At 35.5% G+C, this 11,569-nt stretch overlaps 2 protein-coding genes across 3 annotated transcripts in view; both read left to right on the top strand.

Annotated features, from left to right (window-relative positions):
* Positions 1–1,390, top strand: part of LOC128224311 (L-threonine 3-dehydrogenase-like) — a 3,118-nt gene extending 1,728 nt beyond the window's left edge. Inside the window, exons 4-5 of the mRNA XM_052934124.1 lie at positions 274–442; positions 880–1,390. Of these exons, the coding sequence (XP_052790084.1) occupies positions 274–442; positions 880–1,082 (372 nt within the window). The 3' untranslated portion in view covers positions 1,083–1,390. The remainder of the gene's footprint in view (positions 1–273; positions 443–879) is intronic.
* A 311-nt stretch (positions 1,391–1,701) lies between these two features.
* On the top strand, positions 1,702–9,645 carry LOC128221342 (glutathione S-transferase 1-1-like). Of its 2 annotated transcripts, none has more exons than XM_052929926.1 (6): positions 1,702–1,960; positions 4,371–4,541; positions 5,054–5,112; positions 8,307–8,448; positions 8,957–9,046; positions 9,255–9,645. In XM_052929926.1, exons 1-6 carry the CDS (start codon positions 1,895–1,897, stop codon positions 9,459–9,461), a joined length of 735 nt encoding a protein of 244 aa, XP_052785886.1. In that variant the 5' UTR covers positions 1,702–1,894; the 3' UTR covers positions 9,462–9,645. The 2 variants fall into 2 exon arrangements, with proteins under 2 accessions (XP_052785886.1, XP_052785898.1); XM_052929938.1 differs by lacking the exon at positions 1,702–1,960 and adding an exon at positions 3,484–3,624.
* The last annotated feature ends 1,924 nt before the right edge of the window (positions 9,646–11,569 follow it).

Genomic DNA, 11,569 nt, shown 5'->3' with positions numbered 1-11,569 from the left:
TTTGGTGTGCCCTCTCAAGATTTTTTTTAACATTTTCTAATACTTTTATGGCGTTTTTTTTTAATTACGTTTTTTCTATATTGATATATTAACTTGGACGATCTTTGTGCGCCGGTTGCTCACCCCTCCCTGGATCCGCTAGTGGCCAGCGTCGGATTCGTTCTATTTGTAATCAACTTGAACATGGTTCCACCATACAATTTTCATTCATAAATCATAAATTTGCCTTGATACAAAATTTGCATATAATTATAGTTGTTTTCCTCCCCCCAGGTGATTATGGAGCTGACTGACTGGACGGGGATTGGGCGGATATGCGAGTGTTCCGGGGTGGCGGCCATGGTCAACAGTTGCTTCTCCTATCTCCGGAAGGGTGGTCGCGTCGTCCTAATTGGTCTTCCGAAACAGCCGCTCACTTTTGAGCATCCACTTCCGGATATTAGTAAGAACTTGATCTCCGGGCCACGCTGATGCCGCTTGGTCCGTCCGTCATTCTGTGCGTTCGTCCCCTAATTTCGTTCTATACATAACTTCTCAGTCGATGGAAGGATTTCAAAATAGCTTAGCACAAATGTTAACCGCATCCTCGACGTACATAGCGCATGTTTCAGACACATACAGTCAAATTCAATGTCACAGTTAGGGGTCAAAGGTCAGATTTCAATGTTAGTGACCAATCCCAACAAATAGAAATGATTTCAATATAACACAAATGTTCACCACAAAAAGCTGACATTCAGAGCGCATGTTCAAGCCATATACCTATAATGCCAAGGTCAAAGAGCCATGTCCATACAGTCAACTTTTTTTGCTCACGATAAATTTGTGTTTCTTTCGATGAGCATGTATCTGTATCATATCGCGTTTTCTCACTTCCAGTGTTCAAGTGCGTCACAATCAAGACCGTGCACGGCCGCCGGATGTACCACACGTGGGAGGCGGTCGAGGCGCTCCTAGCGAGCCACCAAGTTGACGTCACCAAGGTGATCTCACATCGCTTCCCGATGTCAAACTTCCGGGAGGCGTTTGAAGTACTCTTCAACGGGACCGCATGCAAGATTGTGATGGATCCATCGAAATAGACTTATTTTGGCTTTATCATTATCTAGACGGTTTTTTTTCAGAATAAACTGATGACAGAATTTAACATTTATAGTCGTACCCCGATGGCTCGAACTCTGAGAGACCAGCGAAAATACCTCGAACCTCGGGGAATTCGAGCCAAGCGAGAACTCTCACCTCAGTAGTAGTCTCACCAGTTTTAAGAAATCGATCCTTTACATCCAGTTCGAACAAACAAGGAAATCGAGCCAAGCGAGTTCGAGCCAACGGAGTCCGACTGTATGTACAAGTGTATTTCAGAATGGTTAGAATTTCAGTTAAAAACATGCACAATGAAGTTTGAAATAATAGAAATAGACTTGTTTGTGTTGTTCTTTTCATATTGGCAAATAAACATTCAATTGTATGAATTGTTATGTTTTAACTTTATTTTACTTTTATCTATATTCAAAATGGACGATCTCCATGGCAACCATTCGTAATGTTCTTCTCACGAGTATAGACATTTATGTATATAGGTCTCTAAGTATTTAATTACAATTAACGATCATTACCAAAACAAATTCAAATGTTTGTAAACAAAGACACCCATATTAAGTTACACGAGTGTAATCCCTTTCTTTTGCTGAATTGGTGAATGAACGTTTTGTTTCATGGTAGTTTAGCTTTTTAATTATGAGAATGAAAACGGAAATTGAATTAAGAACTTAAAAAAACAAAAACAACGCCGAATGCATAAAGATTACATATTTAAGTTACTGTTCATGTAATTGAATTATTTGTTTGTGAAGTATTTATAGTTAAAGACAGATTCTACACTAAAATAATCATCATGAGCGGACTATGTTTGTGTGTGTGGTTCAAACATAAGCCTGAAGAGATTTTCCTGAAACCAAGGGTATGTAACCATGCTAACATATGTTGCATTTCTGAAAGTAAGGTTAGGTTACTATGTTAACATATGTTGTATTTCTGAAATTAAGGGTAAGTTACCATGTTAACATATGTTGCATTTCTGAAAGTAAGGTTAGGTAACCATGTTAACATATGTTGTATTTCTGAAATTAAGGGTAAGTAACCATGTTTACATATGCTGCATGTCTGAAAGTAAGGTTAGGTAACCATGTTAACATATGTTGCATGTATGAAAGTAAGGTTAGGTAACCATGTAAATATATGTTGCATTTCTGAATGAAAAGTTAGGTAACCAAGTTAACATATGTTGCATCTCTGAAAGGAAGGTTGGGTAACCAAGTAAACACATGTTGGATCTCTGAAAGTAAGGTTAGGTAACCAAGTTAACATATGTGGTACTCTCTTCACCATCACTGCATCTCATGTGTACCATATTTAACCATTGTTAAACTTTAATTTAAATACTTATTGGAAGGGTGTGGTAGTCTTAGCCTTTCCCGTGTCCATCTCTGACACAAGAGTTGTCGGTTCGAGACCAACGAAGAGCGTTCTCATAGAAACATCAGTTCTGGCTATTAGCGAGGGAATGGACTCGGGCGTGGTTTATGTCAGTTTAATAACTGTTTTATAAATTAGCATGAAATTCATTTGCATAAACGAAAATAAATTATATAGATCTATTTAAGAATTCTTCTTGAAATTGCATTTATTATTTTGTATATGTAATGTAAATTTGCTCTGGTTCTGAAACGACTATATACTTTATCAAAATAAGCGGTATATATATATATATATATATATATATATATATATATATATATATATATATATATATATATATATTGTCTGAAAATATTATACACGTGCAAGAACCTGCTGTTTTTGCGTAAAAACATGTTAAAACAGTCAAATCCCGTTGGCTCGAACGCGCTTTGCTCGAATTTCTTGTTGGCTCGAACTATGTGTTGTGTATTTTGGGCCGGTGACCTTCGTTCACTTAAATAAAATGAGTTGAGTTACAGTGCGCATGTTAAGGAATTCTTAGAATCAAAATAAAACCTTTTTAAGTTCAGATATACTGCAGAGATCCTTCTTGGTGTATAATAAAATTTCCTTGGAATCTTGACCAAAGTTTTTAATCAACATATTCAATGAGAGAATGCGTTTATTCTTAATAATAATAATAAAAACATAAACGAATTTTAATGACTTCTAATGTTATATTAATTTTTAAAAAATGAACTGAGATTGATATTGAGATTTGAGTCTCAAAAAAGTATTATTTGTAATATTAGGGCCTGACCTTTTGAAGTTACGTCTCTTAAATAGTTGAACATGGTTGCTAATTAAATTCATATTGACCGATTGATTATATTTGTAGCCACCAACAAAATTTCGTTTTAAAATCTTGAGTATCACATTTCAAAACTTCTTTCGAAATCAGTGAAACGGAGGTTCTATTGTTTTCGTTTCGTATCTATATGGCACCGATGTACCGTAAACATTGTCTGCTAGTACGATATTGAGAGAAACGATTTTAATATTTTAATAATTTGTTGGATTTTAAATTGGCTGTATTTGTGCTCCACAAAAATGTTGTTCTGTCTTTGTTTTGGTGAGAAGGGGGAGGAAATTACCCTCCAACCAGTGAGTATATTTTGTTCATCTTAAAGGGACTTAAAGGGACTTGATCACAGACTTATTTTTACCAAAGAAAATAATTGAAATCTGTTAAAAGTGAGTTATTTTATGTATTTTATAAACAAAAACAAAACAACAACTGGCAGAAATTCATTTGAACATGGCTTTGTAGACAAACTCTAAATAACTAATTTTTCAATAGTGTTAACTACTTTATATGGCGTAACAAAGTATTTTCGATCACTTGTTTTCAATAAATATTAACATTAGCAATGGCGGATCCAGAAGGGGGCGCACGCCCCCCTTCCCCCACACCTTAAATCATCTAAGATTACTTTTTATTTAAATATAGGCAGAAAAATAATAAAATACGCCTAAAATGCACCACTTCGGCCTAAAAAAATGTTTAAAATTTCTTTGGAGAGTACCCACCTCCCCCATCCCCCGTTAACACTTCAAGCTAAATAAATTTCGGTTCTAAGGGAGAGGCATATGTCAAAAGGTTCCAACTCTAAGTAACACCCCCTCTTACGTCAAATCCTGGATCGGCCCCTGCAGGAACCTAGCCCTGTTCATCCATTTACTATTTTTTTCGAGGGGTAACGCAAAAAAGAGGTATTTAGTGACATAAACAAAGAAATAATAACCTTTTCACTCCATACTTCTTGATATATTTCCCTCGCGGACATATCGCCAATAAAATCATTTTCAAGCATTTGTGCAAAATAAATTTGAAATCTATATCAATCTAGATGGGCGTCGGCGCTAGCTCCTCACCGCCCAAGAACCTGGTGTTGTACATCCACGGACTGAGCGCTCCGTCGCGGGCTGTATGGATGGCCGCTAAAGCCGCCGACATTCCGGTCACCATTCGATACCTGGACCTCTTCAAGGGCGAACATAAAACTCCCGAGTTTGCGAAAGTAAGATGCGTTACATTATCAGTTAACCTTTGACATTCGGAACTCTTCGGCCATTTTCCATCGAAAACAACCTCGGGTTTATGCCGGTACATCGGTGGAAGGAGTTCGTTTAAACGTTAATTTATAACATCTGAGTTTAAATTGATTGCCAGTGAAGTGTTTAATTGCATAACTAATAAACATTCCCTAGAGTAAAGTCATTAAATTTAAATGCTAAATTGAAATTAGTACTTGCAGCGCAGTTAAATGTTAAGATTTCTGACATCGTAAACCACCCATATTTGCATCCCATGTTGTTTTCGCTGGAAAATGGCCGAAGAGTTCCGAATGAACCTTTGATGGATCTCCAGATTTGTCGAGATAGTGAATCGTTCCAAGCTTATTTCCAAAAGTCGTTCATATTTTAATGTGATTTATTTTTTCAATAACTCGAACAGCGTTTATTCAAAATCTAAATGTTCGTGCTGAAGGTTGTATTCTTTCTCTATAAAGTAATTTGTATATTTATTCAGATAAACCCCGACACAACAGTGCCTACACTTCAGGATGGAGATTTTTCTTTATGGGAAAGGTAACATTAAACACAATGGTCATTGTAAGCGTTAAGTTAAACATGCCTCGAACATTTCTCAGGAGCAAACACTTTCATTTACCTATAATATAAAGTTGCAAAGAAACAGCGCTTAAAAGTAAAATGCAGTTTAAAAATATACAGTACCGTTTAGACCAAACTTGACACCCTTGTGTACTAGAAGTGCAGTTCCAGTTCACAAAAAGTGCACTTTGGATAAACTAATGTGATCTATAGTTTATAAGATAAGCCAGTATTGATTTTTTTCTGGTCCACTCAAATTGGCCTTATTGTATTGATTTAATATCACTAAAGTCATATTTAGGACCATATTTATCCCAGATAAGATTTTTTTACACATATGAAGAATACTAGGATCCTTTTCGTCCCAAAAGTTATATTATTCTATTATTATTTGTCGTAGTACTTTAGGCCACAACAAATTGATCAGTTGATTTTGCCCAAAAAAAGTAGGAGCGAGCGAGCGAAAAAAACAACAAAAAAAACTTTTTTTTTAATTTATGGCAATTCAGAGGCGAGCGCAAAGCGAAAAATTATTAATTTTTTTATTTCTTACCAAATTTATCATACAATTATGTTAAGAAATGCTTTTTAATTGCAAACATAGGTTCTCAGTTATTAATGGAAAGGTTTTGATTGTATCACATGAAAATCTGTCTCAATATTTAACAATAAGATCCAGTGCTTTACTATTAACTTCAATTTAAACGTATATATTGTAAAGACAACATTCCTCATAGTAACGTGCAATTATTCGAAGACCAAACAGAAAACTATTGTATTCATTCCGTAACTTACTATCACAAAAAAACATTTTAGACTAGTAAGAGTAATTCATCATTTGAGCATTTCCATATATTGGCCAGGTCTAAATGTGAACCTCTTGAAGCACATGCTAAAATTGTAGCGACTTTGACATTGCAGAAGATCGAAAATGTAAATAACACAGAGAACATTTCTAAAAAAGGACACTGTGGATTAAATTGAGGGACAACATAATTGAAGCAGTATCAAACAAATCCGCAAATGTGGCAATGGTCATTATATGAGAGCAGGTTGGGGAATAAAGATATTTCCCTTTACCACGAACCTATGGTTCATAGATCTGTCCGTGCCTTGAAAAGGAATATCATGACGGCCTCCAAAGCTTTAATGCCCGTAAGAAACAGGCCACTTTAATACAAATCGAACAAAGAAAACAAGTGGATAAGAACAAAGAATTGAGAAAATTAAAACAGTCATTTTACTTATAAAAGGTTTTATTTTCTGATTTTACTGATGTCTCTACTGTACATGTGAGTGTAATGCACTAGTCAATTGTAACCACGGCCCCCAAGGTCCGGGGAAAAGCGGGGACTTTGACTTTTGGTCCAGCCAGCCCCGGGTATCCCCGATATACCCCCCTGACCTGGAGGGGGGGGGGCGTGGTTACTGATGCATAAATACAGACTGTTTCTAAAACATTTACAAGTCCTACTATTTGTATCTGTTTATAACAATTATGAGTATATGAAAACTGAGAAATGTATTTTAGAATTTAAAAAATAACTCACGAAAACATGTTCAATTGTTGTAAGTCGTGTGTCCGTGTATTTAAATATATATATAAGTTTTGCACTTAAAATCTAGTTATTATTTAACACTAAATTTTGAGTACAAAACAATGAATGACTTTAACATATATTACTCATTTATCCTATCAAGTTTCAATTTCTGTCCAATTACTTGGCATTTTTGTGGCGAGGTGCATACTAAGAAGCTTGAAAAAGTACAAGAACGAGCCCTCAGATTCATATACAATGATTACACATCTGATTACCCAACACTTTTATCTAAATCAATGTTGCCAACTCTCAAGCTTAGAAGGTTAAGGTCCATTGCTATAGAAACCCATAAAATTATCCACAAGCAGGGTCCAATGTATCTACATGACTTAGTGGTAATAAAAGAACATTCCTTTAACTTTAGATATAAGATGATGGCTGCTATCCCAACTGTAAGAACTACAACATATGGGTGCCATTATTTCCGCTCCGGTGCCCCTAAACTCTGGAACTCCCTTCCACAACATTTTAGGGAAGAAACTAATTTTAATCATTTCAAGAGTTTAGTCCGGGCATGGAGCGGAGATAACTGCAAATGCTCATTTTGCATATAAGAATGCTGTAATATAACATGCTGTAAAATGTCTTAATCAAAGATATGTTGGATGGGACCTCGCGAGCTTAGACTGCCTAGGCAGCTGGTCTCTTTCAATGTGTCTTTGATTTAAATCATGTTAATTAATTGTGACTTCTTTTGTTTTATTTCCAATGCTAAATGCATTGTCGTATTACCTTGTGATTCGTATTTTCGATTAACTTATGCTATAAATTACGCTAATCTACCTACATTCTATATATATAGTCTAATGTCTTTCAACTGCCAAATATGTTTATGTGATTTTACTATAAGAATTATTTATTTGTTTCAAGTGTACATACTGAATATTATTATTTGCATGAACTGAAGTGTGTGATATATTAGTTACATAAATTATGCTATTTATTTATAATGTCGGTCAAAAGCTATTCATAGCTTATGTTAAACTGTTGATGATAGTACCCGACAATAAATAAATATTGACTGACTGACTGACTGACTTAAAACACACATAAATAATTATTGCCTTCGACGCTGTGAAACTGTTGTTGTTTACTGAAGACTATAGTCCATTGACTATGACACTGATTTTCATTTAAAACGTGTATTTTACATTACGAAAACTGAAAGTAACCTGAAAATTAATACCGGAAAAAATACAACGGTGCGTCCTGCAAAATATTCCCGACAAAAAAAACTGTCAACAAATATCGGCTGTTTTGCGGTTACCCGGACCTGATTTTGTCCTGACACGAGGATTTTTTTACTCGCGAAGAATGTAAAGCATGGAAACACCTTCAAAAAAAGGCGAAGTCGATGTTACGGGTTTAAATTCTAAGTGAAAGAACTTCAGAAAATAGAGGAAATTCAGAAGTAAACAAAAAAAATATTCGCGGCCAAATAGTATGTGCGGGCGCCAAAAAATAGTTTTTTTTTTTATTCTTTTTTCGTTTTTCGAATCTTAGGTGCGGCAAATTCGACGAACAAATGATCAATTTGTTGTGGCCTTATGGTTTTCTTTTTTGTTCCAGTCGCCCAATTATGACCTATCTAGTATCTCGCTATGCCAAGAACTCTAGACTCTACCCTAAAGACCTCCAGGAGAGGGCAGTTTGCGATCGTTTACTGCACTATGACCTTGGTTCAGTGTACAAAACTATAAGCGAATATATGGTGGGTACTTTTTAATGTACATTGTTTACTGCACTATGACCTTGGTTCAGTGTACAAGACTATGTTCAATTAGTGCCAATGCATGAATAAGTTAAGTTCGTATTTAACCAATTCAATACTTATAGATTATATCAAAACGTCAAAAGTTGTGTAACGAAATCAAAATGGCCTCTGTAAATGATAATAAAATAATACTTTATGCATAGATTGTTTTAAATATACCTCTAGAACCGAATTCAGGGGCGGGTCCAGGATTGGATGTTAAAGAGGGTGCAAGTTTGATACACACCTTTCGACATGCAGGCCCGCCTCCGTAACTGAAAAAACAAAGGGTCTAAACTTTGTATGGGGGTTGCGGACTTAGAGCCTAAAACGGCCCATTCTCGTGTATCATAAGCATATAAGTTCTGACATATGGCGACTAAATGTTTACTTATTAGGCACCCCTCCCCCTTTGAGCCGCTCGTGGAATCTCTTGTTTTTGTTGACATGTTCAACTCCTTTGCAGTATCCCCAGTTGTTTCAATCCAAGCCCCCGGACACGGATAAAGAAGCAGCCATGAGGAAAGTGTTCGACTACATGAACAGACAGCTTCAGGTACGATTTAAGTGACTTTTTAACTCCAGCTATTATGATGGCTAATTTGTGCCATTTCGTATTTTAGCAATTTTGACGCGGGCGAAAGTGCAAAACTGCGCAAAGCGGCGAGCGAAAATGCGCAGTATATTAATTCCATTCTATAATACTTGTTGGACTTTCCTTCTTAATCTTTTCACATCATTTTCAAAACGTTTTTTATCAATAGGGTCAAAAATACATGTGCGGTGACGACATGACAATAGTGGACATTTCCATGGCAACAAATCTCGCACTGATAGAGCTACGCAACTACAAGCTTGACCAGTGGTCACTAATGGCCACGTGGTACCAGAGAATGAAGAGTTTACCGTACTGGGCGGAGTGTAACCAAGGATTGTACGAGTGGAAGTCGCCCATGATGATGGATCACTAGAGCACTGGTGTGTAGGCGACCAAAGACATTTCTGGAATTAAGATCTAGTTCATATGTTTCTTTAACACAGTTCACCATTCATATTTTGTTCATAGTATGTAATTATGAAAAGATACGGATCAATTGACACTTCATTTGTAAATGTATATAGATCAAATAAATTACTAGGGAAAGCAAAACCAAACGGACATAAGAAACCCAAGTGATTTATGTACAAGTATCTACATCCGGTCTCTACAGCGGTATAAAACGGTATACGAAGAAGACAAGACTTTCAAAATACATGTAACTTTCCTTTACTTTTCTTTAGTCGTACAGATTTCAACGTGCCAGTATAATCATTTGGAACTCGTCGGCCATTTTTTATCGAAAACAACCTCGGATGTATGCCGGTAGATTAGTAGAAGTTCGTAAAATTTTAACTATGAAATATTTGAAGTATTAATTTATTGAAGTGTATTTTGAATTACTAAGATTAAATTGATTGCCATTGAAGTGTATTATTACAGAAATGATTAAGATTCCCAAAAGCAAAGTCATTACGTTTAACTGCTACATGTACATGTATATCGAAATAACTACGCGAACTACTTGCAGCGTAGCTTAATGTAAACCGTTCATATACATGTAGGTTGTTTTCTATGGGGAACGACCGAGGTGTTCAGAATGCCAGTATAATGTGATGTATGCGGACACGCACCACCAAAATAAAGTAGTAGATTATTTTTATTAAACTAAATAAACCCTTAACATAGAATTGTAGTAAAAACTCGAAGACCGTCTATTGTCAAAGATGGTATTCAACAGCCCATTTTTAAAAGATATTCCCATTGTTTTTGGTGAACATGGGACGGAATTTATTTATTTTGATGCATTTAAGACCTGCATGAAAAAAAAAAACAAGCATGAAAATGAACCAAGTCGTAAAAGAGCAACCTTTAAAATTTCTGAAAGGAAAATATCATGATGTTAAAGAAATAACTGGTAAAACTGCATTTCGTATTGAAAGTGTCCTGCATCACTTCATAACACACACTGAAACCTTCGACCTGGGTCGACATGTGCTAAGCTTTCTGCAGACCAAGATCCTAAAATAAACTTTCTCACTTCCAATCAGCAATCAAAAGGCGAAGCAGAAATATCACCAGTTGATTTTCACGAGGATTTTAACTTTTTCAACACACCTCGCTGTAAATTCATTGCTTAATAGGCGGCAAACATGCTCAATTTTCTTGCGGAATTATTCAAATTGTTCATACCAGCCTACTCAACAGTGCTACCTTGTGGTATGAGTCATAAATGTTTTTTTTCAATAGAATGTCAATGAATATAACACAGTTGTGAATTTGCACCTGTATGAAGCCCTTGTCCATCAGTGCTTTTAGCGCTTTGATTTATATACCAATAATAATTTTCAAATTTAAATTAATACAACAAGAGCTGTCACAGAGACAGCGCGCTCGACTATTCCGCCGCTTTTTAAAGTAAGGATTGAAAAGTTTTGCATGGATCATTGTTAGATTAGATTTCAATGCAATACATGGTGTGCTGAGATATTAACATAAATGTGGTTCCATGCAAAATTTTAACGATAATTTCTAAGTCTAATAATAAAGGGGCATTATTTGCAAAATACAGTTATCTAACTTGGTTATTCAAATAAGTTGGGTGGTTGAATACCATTGTATAAAGTCTCAATGCAATACATCAAATAGTTGCTGAGATATTATCCTATGTGTGCTAACATGCAAGACCTTAACCAAAATTTCTAAGTCGTATAATAAAGGGGCAAAAATTATATATTATAAAAGATAGAGTTATCTTACTTGATTAAATAAGAAGGTTAAATAGATGGGAGCCTGTGTGTAATGTTTCAATGCATTACATGATATATTTGCTGAGATATTGACTTAAAGGTGGTTACATGCAAAACCTTAACAAGAATTTCTAAGTCGAATAATAAAGGGCAATTATTTTGCATTAAATGCACACTAGAGTTATCTAACTTGGTTAATTAAGTAGGTTGGATGGTTGACTACCATTGTATAAAGTCTCAATGCAATACCTCAAGTAGTTGCTGAGATCTTAACCTATGTGTGCTTACACGC

The sequence above is a fragment of the Mya arenaria genome, chromosome 2 (genome assembly GCF_026914265.1).
Source record: "Mya arenaria isolate MELC-2E11 chromosome 2, ASM2691426v1".
NCBI lineage: Eukaryota > Metazoa > Mollusca > Bivalvia > Myida > Myidae > Mya > Mya arenaria.
Note: the sequence above shows the minus strand (reverse complement) of the source record. Positions and strands in the feature narration are given on the sequence as shown.

What these genes read in the sequence shown, in the direction of transcription:
- LOC128221342 (XM_052929926.1), top strand. Translation starts at nt 1,895, where the DNA reads ATGAGCGGACTATGTTTGTGTGTGTGGTTCAAACATAAGCCTGAAGAG. An exon ending in GATTTTTCTTTATGGGAAAG is followed by an intron (nt 5,113 to 8,306) that starts GTAACATTAAAC and finishes TTTTTGTTCCAG; the next exon opens with TCGCCCAATTATGACCTATC. An exon ending in ACATGAACAGACAGCTTCAG is followed by an intron (nt 9,047 to 9,254) that starts GTACGATTTAAG and finishes TTTTATCAATAG; the next exon opens with GGTCAAAAATACATGTGCGG.